General features: G+C 43.0%; 2 protein-coding genes across 3 annotated transcripts in view; one reads left to right on the top strand and one right to left on the bottom strand.

Annotated features, from left to right (window-relative positions):
* The window catches only part of SRPK1 (SRSF protein kinase 1), a 35,341-nt gene extending 34,020 nt beyond the window's left edge, over positions 1-1,321 (bottom strand). Inside the window, exons 1-2 of the mRNA XM_081914499.1 lie at positions 881-1,321; positions 234-294 (exon numbers count right to left, since the gene is read on the bottom strand). Coding sequence (XP_081770625.1) covers positions 234-294; positions 881-1,205 — 386 coding nt within the window. The 5' untranslated portion in view covers positions 1,206-1,321. The remainder of the gene's footprint in view (positions 1-233; positions 295-880) is intronic.
* A 1,121-nt stretch (positions 1,322-2,442) lies between these two features.
* The window catches only part of MAPK14 (mitogen-activated protein kinase 14), a 32,416-nt gene continuing 14,726 nt past the window's right edge, over positions 2,443-20,132 (top strand). Inside the window, exons 1-8 of one of the 2 annotated variants that reach the window (XM_081914505.1) lie at positions 2,443-3,107; positions 7,887-8,016; positions 13,273-13,331; positions 16,719-16,830; positions 17,975-18,004; positions 18,530-18,577; positions 19,052-19,166; positions 19,513-19,584. In XM_081914505.1, the coding sequence (XP_081770631.1) occupies positions 2,992-3,107; positions 7,887-8,016; positions 13,273-13,331; positions 16,719-16,830; positions 17,975-18,004; positions 18,530-18,577; positions 19,052-19,166; positions 19,513-19,584 (682 nt within the window). In that variant the 5' untranslated portion in view covers positions 2,443-2,991. The remainder of the gene's footprint in view (positions 3,108-7,886; positions 8,017-13,272; positions 13,332-16,718; positions 16,831-17,974; positions 18,005-18,529; positions 18,578-19,051; positions 19,167-19,512; positions 19,585-20,132) is intronic. The other variant, XM_081914504.1, reaches the window with a different exon arrangement.

The raw sequence follows: 20,132 nt of genomic DNA, 5'->3' as shown, positions 1-20,132 counted from the left end.
AAAATATGCACAAGATGCAGAAGAGGGTATATCACTCATGTGAGTTTATGCGCTTTTAACACTGAGGCTACCCTCAGGATGTAAAGAGTCACTTAGAAGTGGAAAATCTGGAAGATTTCTCATTACCATGCAACCAAGGCTACCAGGCTGGCTTCTGCACATCATTTCAGGAAATTATTGTCACTGTCCAGGACACCATTCCACTCTGTTTAAGGCAATAGGGCCACACTTACTTTTTCTGGGCTTTTTCCTTCTTGGCTTTAGTCCGCTTCTTCCGGGCTTGCAATGCTAGAACTAGGAAGAAACAGAGGGAAGAAGAAGAAGAAGGGGTGGGGCAAGAGTCAGTAAGCTTTTCTTCAGGGTGAAAAAGAAGGGCCCATTATTCGCATCATCAAACCTATCCGGTTTTATTTTGTTCTCAGATTAACCCCCCTCTTCCCTAGAAGGTGCATTAATCCAAGAACAAACCAGATTCGTGAGACACGTGCTCATAATAGACTCATTGTACCCATATTTATACTGTTTTTTTTAAAAAAAATCCCCAAACACGTTACTGGAGGAGACAGGCAATTATGTCACCCTCTTTTATCTCATACTGGGTAGCGGGGTGGAGGCCGAGGAAGGGGAGCCCAAGGGCCGGACATTTGCCAGGATACCCGAAGACTGGCAGTTAGGATCCGTGAGAAGAACTCTGCGAATAACAGCGGGACCTGACAAAAGGAAACCGACGCCCGATCTCGTGTGAATTGGGGCAACAAGCAGGGACGCGGAGGAAGCGAGCCGCCAAGACCCAAAAAGCTGAAGCCTGACTAGAAGAGCCGAGGGCGGCGGGCGAGGGGGGTGAGGTTGGCGGGGAGGCGGCGGGGCCAAGCGCACTCACCTTTCCGCTCCATGGCGGCTAGAGACAGCAGCCCCCGCGACCCCCCGCGCGTGCGCTCCAAGGATATTTCCTGCGCCTGCGCTGGCCGCGGGCGAGCCGGTCGGCGCGTGCGTACGACTGGTATCTTCGCGCGCCGTTGCGCGCGCCACCAGATCTCCTCGCCGCCGCCGCTGCTGCTGCTGTCACTTCCTCCCGAGCTGGGGCTCCCGGGGAAGGCCACTCCCCCTGGCTCTTCCAAACGCGTGCGGCGCCGCCCCCTGCTCTGCGTGACAGGCAGGAGCCGGAGCCGCGCGTCAGGCCCCTCGCCCGCCTCCCCTTGTCCCATGGGCGGAGCGCATGCGCCTCCCGGTGTCCCAGCCCACCGCTCGCTCGCTTCCCCGGGGCTTCGCCGGATTTAACTAGGGCCAAGGGAGGTGGGGGCGGCGTAAAAAGTGGCCTAGCGCGTATACAAGTAACTGCGTGTGCTGTCGCCGGAGATGGGATTGTGACGTGCCCGCCACGCGTTCTGGATCCGGGCGGGTTTTCCAGCTTCACGCGTAGCCAGCATGGGAGGGAGGGATGTGTTCTGCTATGGACCCTTTGCGCCACCAGGTTGCGCGATGACTCGCAGCAGCTAAAGTTAACGTTCGAATTCTCGATTTTTTTTTTTTTTTTACAATTTACATGACTTTGTACGAATGCGTGGCTTACTCAGTGGGAACTGATATAAGTTATTTTAATGTATGCAGCTTATTAAATAATGAATTTAGTGTACACATGTTATCCTCAACAATGGTTAGAAGCCAACAGTCGGGTGCTACCAGTTCTGTTTGCAAGAAACAGGAAAGGCAACTGGTGCTGCGTACGTGCAACAAGCAACGTTGCATCTGGATGGTGAATGAAAGCAACCTAGCTTGTCACTGCAGATAGTGACAAATAGCTTTCTGATTGGAAAGATTGGACAGTCCTGCAAAGTGAAGCAAAAAATGGGTTTATGCCAATAAAACTCAGAAACGTGAGGCTTACAACAGACCTAGCACAGGAATCTAAACAAGAAAGGATCAGCAGTCATAGCCAATTTATCTGGCTTGTCAGGGGAAAGGGGGGCGTGTGTAGAAACAGTACGAAGGTAAAATTTACGTCCATTGCTGCACCACGAAAATGGCCCCCAGAAGTTGGTCCAAGAAGGGAATGCAGCCCATGAGCTGGAAAACAGCTCCTCATCCCGCATTAACCAATAACAAGGAAGACTGTGTTGTTAGCTACCACAATTTACTAGCCGAGGACTGTAGAGAATTGCATTCCAACGTTTATTTGTTAGCGAACATTATGTACAACTGCAAGCACAAAACAGCTAACGCGCTTCTTCCCCGGGGGCACAGAAAGAACGGGAGGAGGAAGTCACAAGGTGGCGGGTGTGAGCCTTCCTTCCGAGAATGCACCTGTCCAGGTTCCCGCTGCCTTAAGCAGCAGCACCTGGAAGCCTTAAACCCTGGCCGGCATCACGCTCCACCCTTCCTCTTCCTCCTCCTCTTTCCTCCTCGCCTCCTTCCAGATCTCGCGAGACGTTCCCTTCTTTCTGGGTGTTGCGCTCATCATAGGGCGCTGGAGCTGGGTTCCATATTGGGGCATCGCCTCAAAGCTCTTTCCGCGCCGTGGGTCTCGCGAGACCTCTGCAAAAGGGGACTTAGGAAGAGGTCGGGAGAAGTCAGGCGGCGGCAGCAGTAGCAGCAGCAGCTCCTCCTCCTTCTCGGCGTTGCTGCTTGACTTTGCCGCCCCCCTCTCCAGTGCAAGCTCTGCTCTGCTCAGGGGGACCCCTCGCGCCCACCTGTTAGGCTCCCTGACTCGGGCCTGTGCAGGAGGCCGCGGGGTTGCGACCCGACAGACGGCGGGAGGCAGAAGAGCCCCGCTTGGCCTGGCCTTCCCCTCCGGCCGCGGGGTGGGGTGGGGGTGTCGGCGGCGGCGGCACGAGGCCAGTTACTGAGGCGGCCGCTGGGCGCGAGCGACCTCTTTACCCTCGGAGCAGGAAACCCCCTTTCTCCGAAGGGGGAGGAGCCAACGGTTCTCCTCGAGGGTCTTCCCTCCCCCCCCCCACTCCCGGCCGCGCTGGGTGGGGCGGGCTCGGGGTCGAGATGACCCAAGAGCGGCCCAAGTTCTACCGGCAGGAGCTGAACAAGACGGTCTGGGAAGTGCCTGAGCGTTACCAGAACCTCTCTCCGGTGGGCTCCGGGGCTTACGGCTCCGTCTGGTAAGTTACTGCCGCTCTCCCGGGTTACTGCCGCTCCTTTATTTCCCCCCCCCCGCGGCCCTTCGTGCGTACGGGACAGCAGCCGCCACGAAGGCCTGTCATTCTGAATGGGATGATTGATTAGCTGGGAGATCCTGAAAGCGGCCTTAGAAGGCGGTGGATCTCGCCTATGTCCACACCCAGTCCTCCTTGCAAAAGGAAGTCGGTTAGATCCTGTGATTCCGAGGGACCGGCTCTCGGTTGCAAGTACTAAAAGAAAAAGCGTTGCCTGTTTGGTTCTCTTGCACCGTAATGCTGGGGCAGTGCAAGTTAGCCGCAGAAGTAGTAGAGGCGTTTGATGTACTTGTCGCTCCGTCTGCTGCAGTGCCTTGATCTCCGTCACTTGTTCCCGTAACCGCTATGAACTCATTCCCTACTTATTTGGGAACGCACAACTCGCACAGTTGAGCAATGTCTCCAGAAACAATCAAAATGTGCACCAAACCGTGGCTTTCTTCAAGTTCTCTAGTTTTCAAAAGGCACTATGTTAAGCATCTTATGCACGACCCTTTATTTTGCTTTGTGGTGCCAAGATTATTGGCTTTGGTAGGAAATGACTTCTTGATTATTATAGTTGCATTTGGCTTGCGAACTGTTGGGTGTTTAATGAGGTTTGTTTTTTTAGCAGAATCTTGAAAACAAACATAAAGCAATATTCTCAACACTGCACAATTAAATAACTTGTAATTAGTCTTATAATTTTTTGCATTTTTATTCCAGCACTCCTTGAAGAAGCTAAGGGTTATGTACATAGTTTCTTCCCCCACCCACCCTTCTTTATTCTCACAAGTCTGTGAGGTAGGATAGGCTGGTATCTCAATAAAAACCATGAACTTGGATCTCCCCCAGTTTCTTACACTGAACTTACTGGGAATGAGAGTAGGGAATAACGGTTTACTTGCAAGTGGGGAAGATGTGTACTGAAGAGGTTGAGTGCAAAGCTGCTGAATTAAAAACAGCTGGCGAAGGGTATCAGAGATTGGCAGGAGAGGAATTTGTGATTCACCTCGTGATGTCATAGGCACTATCCATAGATGTCTGACTTCACTACCACATTCCTCACAGCAAAATATGTATTACAGTTAGACTGCCAGGACAAAGCATAGAAACCTACTCAAGAATCCAACAATAAATGGATGTTGTCTTGGCTACAGAACCACTAAGCCTCTTGGGCTTGCCAATCAGAAGGTCAGCGGTTCGAATCTGTGCAACGGGGTGAGCTCCCGTTGCTCTGTTCCAGCTTCTGCTAACCCAGCAGTTCGAAAGCATGGCATCATGCCATTGCAAGTAGATAAATAGGTACCACTGCAGCGGGAAGGTAAACGGTGTTTCTGTGCGCTCTGGGACTTGTCACAGTGTCCCATTGCGCCAGAAGCGGTTTAGTCATTCTGGCTAAGAGATGTAAGTATTTTTGTATATAAAACAACATAACCATTGCAAGTTCAAGGTAGTCATAACTTCTTTGGTAACAAATACTTGAATTGTACTTATCAAATTACCAGCCTTCTGTGATAGTTTAGCTAGAGTTACATGTATATATTTACCTTATTTACATGGCACAGTAAACTAGTGAATGGTTTGCAGTGAAAGTACCAGTCTGAGCCACTTTGTTCCTCTCTGCTAGCCCAGTCTCTGGCTTAACATTATGTCCAAACCAAGGGTTGTGGTTTATTTCCTTCCAGACAAACACTATGATTTGTAGCAAAAGTTTGTTCTTGACTTCGGAGGAGCAAACTGGCTCATGCGATAACTGAAAACAAAGACTCAGACTCTGTATTTGTGTTCTTCTGCAGCAACATAGCACCGTTCTTTTAATTGTAGATATTAAGCCAATTTACTGCTTTAAACAAAACTCAGAGTTCTTGTTCTCCATTTTTTCCTAGAAAAACATTTCTTGATCTAAACTGTTTTATCATTTCATGTCTCGTTTGAAACAATATTTCACTTGCTTGTGTTTTGTCAGGTAAGAACAATATCATGAGACAAGGTCTCATAGGAGAAAGCAATGAAATTTTGTTTTTTAAACACCTACAACATAGATCCTGGTGGCTTCAGAAATTTGCATTCATTGATGACTCTGATAGGCAGGTGTGGTTCATTACACCATTGCCGTGGTAGGATAGGAATGTATACTGCAGAGTTTTGAAAGACCTTAGCCTTTTTGCTAGTTATTACTGCTGATACATCTAGTTATTGTAGTGATCAGTTTTCAGAATAATTAATGGTAATTCCACTGCCCTCTTTTTTTTTTGTCACTAAGAATCAACTTTTGTGCCTTGTATCCATTAAGCAAATACACATATATCTCCATTCCCTCTAATATCAGGCTCAGGTGGTTGAGTGCCCATCAATTTTGGAAGCAAAATGGAGAATTAAAGTAGTGGCCTACTTAGGCACACAGAAGTATATAAATTTAATAATAATGCTAATATATTTACAAACAGCCCAGCATAGTTTTGTGAGCTCTTGAGGTGTTTGGCATGATTTATCAGAAAATGTATATGTGAGGTGGGGGATAAGAATTGGCTTACTCATACCACTAACAGTTTATTGCAGGTATGCTGGAGGAGGATAAATTAGGGTTAGGTATGTGATATTAGGTCAGAAAGTACCAACCGCTCTACACTATGGTTATTCTTTTCCCTTTAATCAGAATCACTATACTGTATAGCTATAAAATACAGCAGGGGAAAGTTTTGGGTGGGCTGGAAAAGTAAAAAGAAGTTGTGCTTTTTTTCTCATCATTAGAGACATGAGCTCATATAAAGCTTCTGTTTCAGGCTGCTTAGAGCACTACACATAGTGGGTATACACTGAAACCCTTGCAAGTCTTCCTGAAACTCCCATACTTCAGTGAGGGACAGCTATCTGTATTCTCTATAATGTACCATTCACTTTCATGGTATAAGTGAGGATGAAGCTGCTTACCTAGCCCCCTGAGCTTGCATTATAGGAAGGAATTTCTCATTTGTTATGGGCCACTACCACCACCCAGTAATTATTTTCAGACTTCATCTTCTAAGTTTATATTGCTTTCACTTGTTCCTCTCTACAGCTAGCTAGGTCCAGATAAGGAATTATTGGGGGAACTTATGCATCCCTTGTGTCTTATGGACCTTTGTAGATCATACTAATATCACCAAGAAAAAATACCAGCGTTTCCCATTTTTGCACACTGCCTCTGTTAGAACATCCAAATAATTTCTGACTGAATTGTTAGATATGTCAAACGTATGTGTTCTGATCTGAAGGATGGTGGTTTGCACTTCTCTGTAACTTAGTAACTATCACAAATCATTACATTTTTGTTAAAATGGGTGGCACTTGTTTGAGATCTTCAGAAAAATTAACGTATCTTTCTACTGTTTTCATCATGCCTTATCCCTACCCTGATTTCAGATCATTTAAGTCTCTGCTCACAATATTTTTGTCAGGGAAAACTTGATTTAGATGCAAAAAAGGGAATAAAAAGCAGAAGTGGAGTTTTGTGTGCAACTAAACATTTTTTCCTGGCTCTTGCAACATGTGTTCTGTGGTAAGGCAAGGTGCAGGGCAGTGCCATATTGACAGGGTAAATTAAAAGGGAACTTGTTCTTTAAAACAAAGCATACTAAAAATGCCTCATCAATTCCATATTATGATCAGGTACCAAACATAAATTATTTAAAAGCAAATCCATACTAGTCTAGAGTCAATTGAGAAGTACGAGTGGCTTCCTGCTTCCTGCTAGTGTGGCACTAGCCTTGCTCTAGAATAGAAAATTGGATGTATCAATGGATCCTTGCAGAAAGGCATTTTGCATCATTTGTATCTGTAGGTGTTTCCACTAATTTAACACAAGTCAGTGAATTGCAAACCTAATCAACTTCATTTATCAGGCAAGTTTTGCCTAATGCTCCACTCCCCTTTTTAAAAAAAGACTTGATATGTATCCATGTACCTATTTTTCACACTAAGAAAAACAAATAAACTTTAGAAAATATTCCACAATTGTCCCAGGTATAGACAAGTGCCCATGACAATGGCACCAAAGTATGCTGTTGTAACCACATTTGTTGTATGTGTGTATGTGTTTTATGTGTGTGTGTATGTATGTGTTTTAGGGTGAGGAGTAGTCTGGCTTTCTGATGGTAAAACTTGGAATGCCAAAAAAGTCTGCAAAATGTATTCCATAGGCAGTGACCTCTGTACCATACCACCTTCAAGTTATCATCCCTATAAAGCTATTGGCTAACATCACCTGAAAATTCACTTACTACCAGAGATCCTAGGTATTCAGTGCCTTATTTCTACAAAAAACTTGCTTGGAGACATCCATCATGTGTCTGCTAATGCTGTGACCTGGACACAGCGAGCACTAGCTTCTGAAATGTCACAATATTCTGTTAAGGTTGAAATGTTTGAAGTTACAGGAAGTCATTGCTATATCTTTTGCTGTGAGTCACTAAATGATTGCAAAAATAGTCATTCTTCCTTTATAAATCCAGCTGCAATTCCCAAACTCATCAATACATTCTTAAAACTCTTCTAATGATTCATTCTAAAACTTGTAAGCACCTTCACCTTTGTTTTCCTGCCTGCTCTTACAACTTAAACTTGTGACTTATTTCTTCTTGGGCACAAAGTTATATTCATTCAGTGAAACAAGATACCTATTGAATCATTTTCAGGGGGGGGGGAATCCTATTTTAGTCTTAGTAGGCATATTTAATGCTGTTCTTTTAAACTATTGTTTTTTAGCTCAGCCTTTGATGCTAAAACTGGCCTGCGAGTGGCTGTGAAGAAATTGTCCAGACCATTTCAGTCCATCATCCATGCCAAAAGGACCTACCGTGAACTACGTCTGCTTAAACATATGAAACATGAAAATGTAAGTTTGGGGAGAAAACTAGAAATGTACATTTCATGTGGTTTTGAATCCTAGGTTAGGAGTGAATGCTGGCTTGATAACCATGGTGTACTTGGTACAGATAAAATGGCAGACCATAGTGTCGGGGTTTTGTTAAAAGAGTAGAGGGACCAGAGCAAGAAAATGAATCATTCAAAGGTTCATTCCCAATACCTTCATCTTGACTGAAAGCTGAGAAAATGTAACATGTGTACCATAGTATTTTCAATATACTAGAGCCAGTTGGTTAAAAACTGTTTAAGAAGTTTCTTAGTTCTGATTTTGTGGTGGTTATCGAGTCCTGTCTGTTTCAAATGTTATGAAAACTTTCCTTACTGGTTAAATTCTCTAGTTTTAAAGTTAGCTTAATGCATGAGTACGTATTTTTTTCATTTCATTCATTGTTTTGGGTAATGGCTTCCATGTGTTGATTTCAATATTTTCTTACAGAACATATTAACTAGGGGAGACCCTAACCTTGGGGAAAATAATGAGTCTGTTAATTACACAATTGTAAAATGTGAGAACTGTTGCAAAGTATCTCACAGTCCCAGTTTGTTTCTGAAACACTACAAGAAGGATGTTGCAGAAACATTTCTACCTTTTATGCTGCTGTGAAGATTTTAGTGTTACTATTTCATAGTATGCAGGAATAATATGTGTGCACAGAGTGCAAACTACTTCAAATCTGTGCTCCAACTTTCTTCCCTTAACCCTAACCCCCCCCCCAAATTATGCAATTGTAGTACTAAATAAATACAACCTTAGGGTGATTTTTAAGTACCTTTTTTGGAACAGTTGTATTTCTGTTCATAATATTTCTTCAGACATGCCAACAAACACCAGAGGTGTGACAAAAGTAGGGTGACTGACATAGGAAAGCACCTCCTAATCTCCTAAAGCAGGAATGAGGAAGCTGCAGTCTTTCAGAGGTTGTTGGACTGCATTCACATCAGCCTCATCCAGGATGGCCAACAGTCAGGAGTGATGGGCATCCCAAAAACATTTGGAGGACTACAGATTTACCACCCCAATGTAAACCCTTGGTTCACCAGCATTTGGGTAGACTTTTAATGACAGCACTTACAGTCAAACCTCGATTAATGAACGTAACCCGTTCCGGAAGACCGTTCCACTTCCAAAATGTTAAACAACCGGGACACGGCTTCCGATTGGTTGCAAGAGCTTCTTGCACTCGAGCAGAAGCCGCTTTGGATGTTTGGGTTCTGAAAAACATTCAAAAACCGAAGCATTTGCTTCGGGGTTTTTGGCATTCGGGAGCTGAAACGTTCGAAAATGGAGCCGTTTGAGAATCGAGGTTTGATGGTACTACTTACTATTCATCTGTTTTAACCACACTGTAACGTTTGGTCCATAATTTTTAATTTTCCTATAAATGTAGGAGAATCTTTAGTTCTTGCATTTCAAACAGGAAGGTATTCTTGCAGCAGTTTTACAATGTAATTACAGTGGTGCCCCGCAAGACGAATGCCTCGCAAGACGAAAAACCCGCAAGACGAAAGGGTTTTTCGGTTTTTGCGACGCTTCGCTAGACGATTTTCCCTATGGGCTTGCTTCGCAAGACGAAAGCAAAGCCTTCCCCCCCCCCCCCGGACTTCAGAAGAGGTCCAGGAAGGCCGGCAGGGGCGAAAGGCTTTGCTCCCCACCGCTAGCATTTTAAAAGCGGTCCGGGATAGCAGGGAAGCGCTTCCCGCTATCCCGGACGGCTTTTGAAGGCAGGCGGGGGGGGAGCAAAGACTTTTGCCCCCCGCCAGCCTTCAGAAGAGGTCCAGGACCTCTTCCGAAGGCGGGCGGGGGGCAAAAGTCTTTGTCCCCCCTGCCTGCCTAACCGGGGGCTTTTAAATCGCCCCGGGACTGTCCGGGGCGATTTAAAAGCCCCGGGCGGCTTTTGAAGGCAGGCGGGGGGGAGCAAAGACTTTTGCCCCCCGCCAGCCTTCAGAAGAGGTCCAGGACCTCTTCCGAAGGCGGGCGGGGGGCAAAAGTCTTTGTCCCCCCTGCCTGCCTAACCGGGGGCTTTTAAATCGCCCCGGGACTGTCCCCCCTGCCTGCCTTTCCGGGAGAGCGGGAAGGCAGCGCTGCCTTTTCCGCTCTCCCGGGAAGGCAGGCACGGGGGAGCAAAGACTTTTGCCCCCCGCCAGCCTTCAGAAGAGGTCCAGGACCTCTTCCGAAGGCGGGCGGGGGGCAAAAGTCTTTGTCCCCCCTGCCTGCCTAACCGGGGGCTTTTAAATCGCCCCGGGACTGTCCCCCCTGCCTGCCTTTCCGGGAGAGCCGGAAGGCAGCGCTGCCTTTTCCGCTCTCCCGGGAAGGCAGGCACGGGGGAGCAAAGACTTTTGCCCCCCGCCAGCCTTCAGAAGAGGTCGGGGGACAGACTGTCCCCGGACCTGGTCTGAAGGCGGTTTCCATAGGAACACATTAATTGATTTTTAACGCATTCCTATGGGAAACCGTGCTTCGCAAGACGAAAAACTCGCAAGACGAAAAGACTTGCGGAACGAATTAATTTCGTCTTGCGAGGCACCACTGTACTTGGTTGGGCCTGAGTGTACTATAAAAATAGTCTTTTCACATATTTGTCCCAAGTTGAAGCTTTCTAACACAACTATGAGTGACAAAGTGTTTGGAGAGGACAAAGAAGGAGATGGGAGGAGTGAAAATAATTTACCACTGAGGCAGAACATAGGTTAGCAGCCATAGCTTAGGGCAAGGAACTACACATCATAGAAGCCCTAACTGTAGTCTTGACCACAACTATAATGCCCAAGGCCCTTCTAGTTCTTGAGCCATCTGTGTATTCTGCCTGATCACTTCTTTGTGTCCAGGGGGATTAGATTTAGCTGTGTTGGTAATGTTTAGTCAAAAGTCAGATGACAAATACTTTAATGAAATAAATATGTACATTACAATGTATTTACTTTAAAAGAAAAGTGTGATGTTCAAGAATCCAAATTCTTTGTTGGATACATGAACATGTTGTCAGATAAATTCCAGGACATTTTGTAATCCTTGGGATTTATGCATAGGGTTTATTTGTAAGCACTAATATAGTGTCTGGCTCTCTTTATTTTCCATGTCTTGTGCAAAAATAGCTGCCCTCTGGCACTTGCAAAAAACATCCACTGATCTGTGTGCATTTCGTATATACAGTAGTGATAAGTAGAAATTTCTGCAGTTGAAATAAGTTATCACACTTGGGTTTCAACTGTGCACATGAATGAAAATATTGTATGCCTCAGAGATGGAGCCTGTATCATAATAAGATTACCCTGTATAATATCTTCACTTTACATCAGCCTTTTGGGAAAAGAAACATAAGTAGAACTAGTCAAGATGCCTGAGCTATGAATTAGCTTTCCTATTTACTATATGTGTATATTTGTGGGATTATTATTCTAGTGTGAAGCATGTGGTAGTCTTCTGGTCACATTTCCCCTACATTTAGTTTATTTTGTTTGTGAGGGAACAGACCATTGTTGTCATTGCTGGAGAGGTTTGTACTGATAGCAGTACTTGCAAATGTATGTTTTTAAAAACACTCTTCTCCAAATTCTACTTAATGTGATGTATCCCTACTTAAAGCCTGTTAAAAAAAATGTGAATGAACAAAGTCATATTTCATGGTCTCTGGTATGAAATTACATGTTACATGTAAACGTGTAATGGAATCCTAAAAGCCCTTTTTAATTAGAAAAGTCAGTTTGCTAGAGGGTGATTAAGATCAGATGAGTCACATCTCCCTTCCTCTGCCTTCAGAGTTTCATAATGCATTTGTAAGGGCAGAGGGTAGTCATAGAAAGTAGTGATGGCATGCTTGCCCTCCCATCCCCCTGATTACCCTATACAGTGGTACCTCAGGTTACAGAGGCTTCAGGTTACAGATTCCGCTAACCCAGAAATGGGTTAAGAATTTTGCTTCAGGATGAGAACAGAAATCGTGCTCCGGCGGTGTGGCAGCAGCAGGAGGCCCCATTAGCTGAAGTGGTGCTTCAGGTTAAGAACAGTTTCAGGTTAAGAACAGACCTCTGGAACGAATTAAGTACTTAACCCGAGGTACCACTGTAGTACTAACTAGCCAGAGAGCTATTTAGCTAGCTGACACTAACTTCCGGACTTGGTTTAGTTGAAATACTACCACCAAATTACCTTGACTTGTACCCAGTGGCCACATTCAAATGAGAGATGAACAAGCCTTTTGTCCAAACATGCAGCTACCATATTTTTCGCTCTGTAAGACGCACCAGACCATAAGACGCACCAGACCATAAGACGCACCTAGTTTTTGGAGAAGGAAAACAAGAAAAAAAATATTCTGAATCCCAGAAGCCAGAACATCAAGAGGGATTGTTGCACAGCAAAAGCAGCGATCCCTCTTGCTGTTCTGGCTTCTGGGATAGCTGCGCAGCCTGCATTCACTCCATAAGACGCACACACATTTCCCCTTACTTTTTAGGAGGGAAAAAGTGAGTCTTATAGAGCAAAAAACCCAGTACTTTGTTTAGCTAGGTTGTCTTCAGTTAACTATAGATTTCCATTACATCTGAGCTCATAACCTATAGTTAACTGCTTTCAAACAGGGCAGGATATCAAGCCGTGCTTTGGCATATTGTGGCTTGTTCTGAAGCTGTTAACCAAGGCCTCCATTTCAGAGCCATTGAGAAACTATACTTGCACAGTTCCAGATTTGTTTGCTCGTACAGCAAAGAGAGAAAAGAAGTTACATGCGCACCCACAAGGTTCATTTATATCTCATCTCATTAAGCTGAGATAAGATTTTCTGAACCTACCCAGTGTGTATCACTGCATATTTACATTGGAGGTAGCGCTGAGCTATTTGATATGTTTACACCCCTTGTTTTTGAAAAATAAGTAGCAATTATGCTTTTAAAAAAACAATTGTCGATTCTTTTCATTAAGGAAAATAGTTTACAACGGAAACAGTGATCTGGAGCCAAAGATGCAGCAGGAGGAGTCCATGCATGCAACATGATTCCTTTCTCTGATATTTTTCAACATGCCACATTACAAGATATTTGAAAGTTGCCAGATTTAAAGGAACTATTTTGAGTTTGCATCTGTGTAAGGATAAAAGTCTTTTTTATGTGCAAGTCCATGTGTTCATGTAGTAGGTAATTTGAATTGGGAAAGTGTATATATGTGAGTTGGGAAATGGCAGATAAATGTAGAAAATGTTATTCCTTGTGTGTCTTTTTCCCTTTCTAGGTTATTGGTCTTCTAGATGTGTTCACACCTGCAAAGTCACTAGAAGAATTCAATGATGTGTAGGTAACCCTTCATAGCCTTGATGTTGGAAATAGTTTCCAGCCTTGATGGAAACGTCCTTATCTATAAGGAGCATTAATGTAATAGAATCAAAGGTTTCAGTTTAGACAGGACTTTAGATTGCTATTGGACAATGAAATTAGGCATATGGAGGAAGAAATGAATGAAGTCATTGCATTGACTTTACTGTGATAGAAGTATGTAGTCACAACCCTTCATTAATTAGCATGAAAGGTAGCTATGGGCTGTTTCACACACTAGATTTTCTTTACTCAGTAGTGGGAGTAAGAAATTATTCAGTCATGTGTGGAAACTGTAATATCTACTTTGCCATGTTCACATTTGCCAAGAAGTTGACATCTGGCTCTGAACTGAAAAATCTGCTTAATAGTAATACAGTATATTGAACTCACTTTATGTAATTATTTCCCATCATGCAAATAGCCTGTAAATACAACTCTCTAGCAAATGGTGTTTCCATGCACTGCTCTGATTTGCCAGAAGCGGCTTAGTCATGCTGGTCACATGACCCGGAAGCTGTACGCCGGCTCTCTTGGCCAGTAAAGAGAGATGAGCGCCGCAACCCCAGAGTCGTCCGCGACTGGACCTAACGGTCAGGGGTCCCTTTACCTTTACCATTACCTTTACAGCTCGCTAGCACTGTAGCTCAACTCTCAGCTGCTGTGATCTAGAATCCTCAGTGAAGGTCTCCCTCTTTAAAGTCATGTTATCAGTTTGAGGGTGTTTTTTTACTTTACAGTCCTACCTCGGCTCTTGAACATCTTGGGAGTCGAAAGCTCCAGCTCCCGAATGCCCCAAACCCAGAAGTGAGTGTTCTGGTTTTCAAACATTCTTTTGGAAGCCGAACATTTGACGGGGCTTCCGATTGGCTGCAGGAGCTTCCTGCAGCCAACGAGAAATCACGCTTTGGTAGTTGAACATTTCGGAAGTTGAACGGACTTCTGGAATGGATTCTGTTTGACTTCCGGGGTACAATTGTACTAGGCTCTATGTCTGCTCATGCACAGTAGATCCCAGAACATGCTGTGTATTACTTAGGTTTCCAATTTCAAATATTCCAATTTTAAACTTTAGGCCATCCAAATTTTGGATCTTAATTCCCCTCCCCCCTCGGTTTTGTGCCTGGAAGTGGAATATATATGAGTTATTCTGCAACTTAACAGTTATTACTGAATCCAGTTCTCGGGCCTAAGCCATTTGAATTAAATGGCACAGTACACAGGATTGCCATGCTTATAGAAGCATAACAAATTTAAATGTTCCATAATTAGGTGCCCTGAGTTACTTGTGGAGACAGAGGTTTTAAAGCTTTTTAGTAGCAGAATATTATTGTTGCTTTACGGTTACCTTATGCAGGTGCAGTTACTGTCCAAAGCAGGAATGGCAAGTGTATCGTAAAAAGGAGGGGGAAGTGTCACACATTGAGGGTGAGAGTGGGAAATCAAGACTGAGCAAAGTACTTTATCTATATGGAAGGACTTTTGGGTTTTGGTAGGAAATTGCTTGTTTTAGCAAGGAGGGGAGTAATGTATTAATCATGTGACCATCTTCAGTCACATAGAATGATTGAGCCCTGGTTTATTTAGTCATTACTTTGTACCAAGGCAGACTCATGGATACTTGCAGACAAATGACAGATGTCTTAAATAGCTGTTTATAAAACCTGTTGGACTTGTATGTGACAGTTTCAAAGCACATGTTGAGACAGGCTTCCTGTCACAATAAGTCCATGTAGAAGTATTTTATTAATGATGTACATACACCCTATACACACCTTTTACCATGTTCATACTCTTGTGGAGAACTGGAAAGACTGAATCAATGCAGAGATCAGCCTAGTTTCATCATTGTTGAAAGGTAGTAAAATTACTGATTCCAATACGTCTTTTTCTCTTGGGGCTTCACATTTAAAAATACTTGAACTAACAACTATTTTGTACTAGGAGCTGGTTCCCATATAGCCCTGCCATATGGGTGGGGTGGAGAATACATGTAAATTCTTGTGTGAGTAGATCTGCCAAACATTAGTCTGACTTAGGGAAAGGAGTAGATGTACTGTGTGGTTATACTTAGGTGCTGTGAGTGGTCGGGGAGAGAGTGCAAATCTGAGACTCATTCCTTGGCCTCAGCCCTCTGTAATCTACAAGCTAAGACCTTGCATGAAGGAGACCCAAAATAAATATAGGAAAAATAAGTTAATTGTGAATTTAAATTACAGTGCAGCTTTAAGAAGTCTCTTATTATCTATTTGAATTTTAAATAGAATGGATCTTTCTAAACAATGAGAGATGCAGGGTTATACATGAATCTGCAAAAGATAGAACTGTCTTATTGCTTATTGTCTTACATTATGAATACACTCTCTTTTGCATTGCGACACAAGTGTATCGTATATCTCTGTACTAAATGGTTTACATTCTTTATAATGGCTTGTATCCAATGTAGTGCTAAGTACCTGTCACATCAGGATTTCCACTTGTCCACTCGTGCAAAGGGACTTCCCCCATCTTGGCCCTCTGAACACATCTCAAATCTGTTTTGAAGGTTTTCTCAACCCTCTGGAATAGATTGCAAGAGGATGCAGGAGGAGGAAAGGGAGGGAAGTCCCATTGTGCAAGAAGAAATCCATGTGCTGATGGAAACAACGGAGTTAGATACTGCCCAATGTATTCTCACCATACATTTAAAATTGTATCTGTACCATAGCAGACTACTGGCTGTGAAAGGTCATACATAAAACCAATGAATTTTCATAAATGCAATAGGTTGGATCCAGATTTAGTCGTATTTGAAGAAGTTGGTCAGTAACTGATTTCAGTGGAAACTAGGCAGCTAACAGACCAGCCTAAATCCCTGTTCTATCATGGTGGAGGGAATTTTAATGGGACAGAGTTATCCCTCTGCCTGGTTCTACCACCTTTTGCTGTTGGCAGGGAACAGCTGCACCCTGTTGCACCGACCCAAAAGGCAGGTCAGCAGAAGCTGCTGCTACTGCCAGTATACTTGCCAGCAGTAGCCAGTGGAAAACTCCCCGCTAGGGGGTGATTGGGGGATGATCTGTGCTGTACAGGATCTCCTGTGCTGGCCACCCTGCTGCCACATGATGGCAACAGGCCTTATCCAGGCAACTGAGGTGATGGCACAGCAAAGGGATATATTCCCTTTCTGCCACCTTCTGCTCTAGCTGGTGTGATTGGTAAGACTGTGGAAGTGGTGGTGACTACATGGAACTTTCAAAGCCCACCGCTGCCAGTGATTGATCCCTAACTTAATCTGAACAAAATCCAGTGCTTCTCTAGAAATGCTCTGACTCGCTCACCTACAACACATGGAGATAATACCATTGTTTAATTCTTGTTTTTTAGATACCTTGTAACCCATCTTATGGGGGCAGATCTGAACAATATTGTGAAATGTCAGAAGCTCACAGATGACCATGTACAGTTTCTAATCTATCAAATTCTTCGTGGTTTGAAGGTATTTGCATTGACTCTGTTACTATTGTATTCTGTCTGCACGTGGCAAATAAAAGACATACTTTCTTCCCATTAGAGAGATCCATAGGCATACTTTGGATTCAGATAAAAACACCACCACATGGTCCTGAATTGGTTGAACTGACCCCCATTATGACAGTCATGAAATATTAGCTGTTCTTTTTGAGAGTCTGAAGAGAGGCAAAGATATCATTACATGCTGCTCTCCTGAATCAGCTCAGACTTGCCTCTTATATTCTGCTCTCCTCATGTTCGGAGGAACTAAATGTTCTTTCTGTGTGGGAGGATTTTGTTTTATGTGTTACATTCCCTTTGGTGGTGGTGGGGGAGACACTGCAAAAAAAAAAAAGTTACCTAGGGGGAAAGAAGGCAACGGGATCCTGCTGGAGATAGCAAGCCAGAAGTTAATACTTTCTGCTCAGTGGTGCTCTCTTGTTTCACCCTTCTGTGTAGGAAAACAAGGAAGGGTGTTGAGAGCCCACAGAAAGATAGTGAGAGCCTCAGCATTTGCAGCATGATCATGGGCCCTTTTGTCAATTTCAAGTCTATATTTTGTGACCCGAAGAAGGAATGTGCTCCTAATTGGTTTGTCATATGCAGGTGATTCTAATCTATGAAACACACTGCATGCATTAGCTCAGAGAAACAGTTGTGTGGCTTTTGAACAATTAGCGCAGCCTTACTGGAAATAAGTTATAAATTGTTGTTATTTTTTAAGTAGAATTTCCTTCCAGAACTTCTAGATGCCCTCTTAAATGTTAAATGTTGTGAACCTTGTGAGGTTACTATCTTGTGAGATTTCTGGGTCACCAGACGGATGCAGACTTTGATTCAGTAGTTTCAAAATGCATCTGTACTTTGCCACAGAATGGGGAAGAACCAAATATGAAGGGATGAAAATATGAACATTGTGCAGGCATTATTCCCTCTTCCTTTCTAGTTGGAAATGACTTTGGTTATCTTCAAAGGAACAAACTTAGAGCAGACATTTCTCACACGTCATTACAAAACCACTGAACGCTAGATGAGTAAATGTAATACAAGACATAGACTTTCATAAGCCATGGACCTTCATAATGGAAAATAGTGTCTGAACCTAATCTTCAAAATATTTTTATTTTCAGTATATCCATTCAGCTGACATAATACACAGAGTGAGTATTATTTTTAGTGTAAACTATTCAATGAAAGCAGCATCCTGGGAAGTTGTAGCATTAGATCTTTGTATATCAAAGCAGCAGTAAAATTGAGCTAAAAGTTCAATAAAATTGCAATAAATATTTTAGTTAATGCTTGGAGAGAGTGAGTCTAGACAGATTCTGTTCAGGCACAGTTCACTTTACCATGCGGTTGGCTCTGGCCATCACTTTTCTTAACATGTGCCTGCAGAGTACAGAACTGTAATTTGACTTGTTTCATATATTTGATTGGTTGGTTGTTTTTTCAGGGGTGGGATTAATTTTTGTTTATATACATATGGCTGATGCATATAGTTGAAAATCTCAGTGAAGTGTGGATTATGGTAGGATTGTATTACAGTTAACATAACATTCTGAAGATTGTTTTTGAAAGTTGAGGAATACATTAGATGTTGCCTATTGCTAAATTTCATGGTTGGGACAGCTTTTTTATCATTGCAATGCTGTGACACCAGTATCTCTTTTTTTTCTTTCTTTTAGGATTTAAAACCTAGTAACCTAGCTGTGAATGAGGACTGTGAGCTGAAGGTAAGGTAGTGTTAGTGTACACATAGCTTGTGGGCAGCCCAGCAATCATTTGTTTAATAGGTCAGGACCTGAATATCTTAACAGGAAAATGTAGGCACTAATATAAGCAAGTCTGTTGACCCCTGAACAAATATTTTAGAATTTATGAGTCTTTGTACACTGTTGGCTCAAAAGGTATTTAATAAAAGTTCCACTTCAGTTATTTCATGGTTGTCTATTTGTGGTACTCTTGAACTGCTCTTGTTTGAAATTGGGCACAGTGCGGTTAGGGAGTCACATAAGAGCTGTAAATCCTTGACAAATTTAGTCTTACAAAAGTATGTTTCACCAAACCTATTTCTGGAAGTGTTCAGCAACATTTCTTTTCATCCATTTTTTGCATCTTCTGCAAATGTAGCTAATCAGATCAAAAATCCAGTTTGTCCTTTAAAAAAAATAATGTAGCAGTGCATTACTATCTTCCCTGTTCTGCAGATTCTGGATTTTGGATTGGCACGACACACAGATGATGAGATGACGGGGTATGTAGCAACTAGGTGGTACAGAGCTCCTGAGATCATGCTGAACTGGATGCATTACAATCAAACAGGTACGGTGTCTCATTATTCAAACCATCAGAGATTTGTATAATAAAACTATCATATAATTCTGTGCCACAGTGGAATTGCCTCACTCTGTTGTAATATAAGAGACCTAATTTATCAAGCATAATTTGACATCTATATCATTAACGGAACCAGGTCTGCATCTGAAGTTGCCAAATTCATGTTTATCAAGAGTACAGATATGTGCTTTTTCTTGCTGTCATACTAAAGCTAAGCATTTTAGGATTAGGTTAACCAATGCAATTGGTTTTATTTAAATTTTTTGGAATACTGGAACAGGGATCTGGCTAGAGGAGTCTGGCTTCTAAATTCATTCTGCTTTTTCCTCAGTTGATATTTGGTCTGTTGGATGTATTATGGCTGAACTGTTGACTGGAAGAACGCTATTCCCTGGTACAGACCGTATCCTTTAAAAACATCTAAAATGAACTGAAACATTCATTTTCACACACAGCAACATGTAACCCAAGGAAGACTTAGGAACCAGCTCTGCACTTTGGTGTTGGAATTCTTTCTATGCAGATGAATGCATTTTGAGAACTACTGCTGCATTCTCCAAGAATGCTTTTTGCAGGTGGTTGAAATGCATTATTTCAGTCTGTGGTTTAACATTAGGGTTTCACTTTCTCTGTCTTTGCTTGTTCTTCTCTTTAAAAGCTTTGAAAGTGGCCTTCCACCTTGAAGGGAAAATGTAATTACTTTTTTCAGCATCTCTGAGATCTGTTTTCCAGTTCCAGTAATTCAGATGTCCTGTCAAACTACTTCAATTTTGATACTGTACTAAGGTTCTATGAGAAGACTGGTTCTTTCATAATGTTTAGCAACCCCAGAGTAAAGGGATATCTTGACAAGTCAGTGTATATAATCTACAGGTAGATCTGTTAATCTGTTCTTATGTAACTTGTAAATATGATACAAAATAAAGGATTCGGTGTTGGCCCATAAGAAAA

Source organism: Podarcis melisellensis (assembly GCF_964234715.1).
Source record: "Podarcis melisellensis genome assembly, chromosome: 6".
NCBI classification, from domain to species: Eukaryota; Metazoa; Chordata; class Lepidosauria; order Squamata; family Lacertidae; genus Podarcis; species Podarcis melisellensis.
Note: the sequence above shows the minus strand (reverse complement) of the source record. Positions and strands in the feature narration are given on the sequence as shown.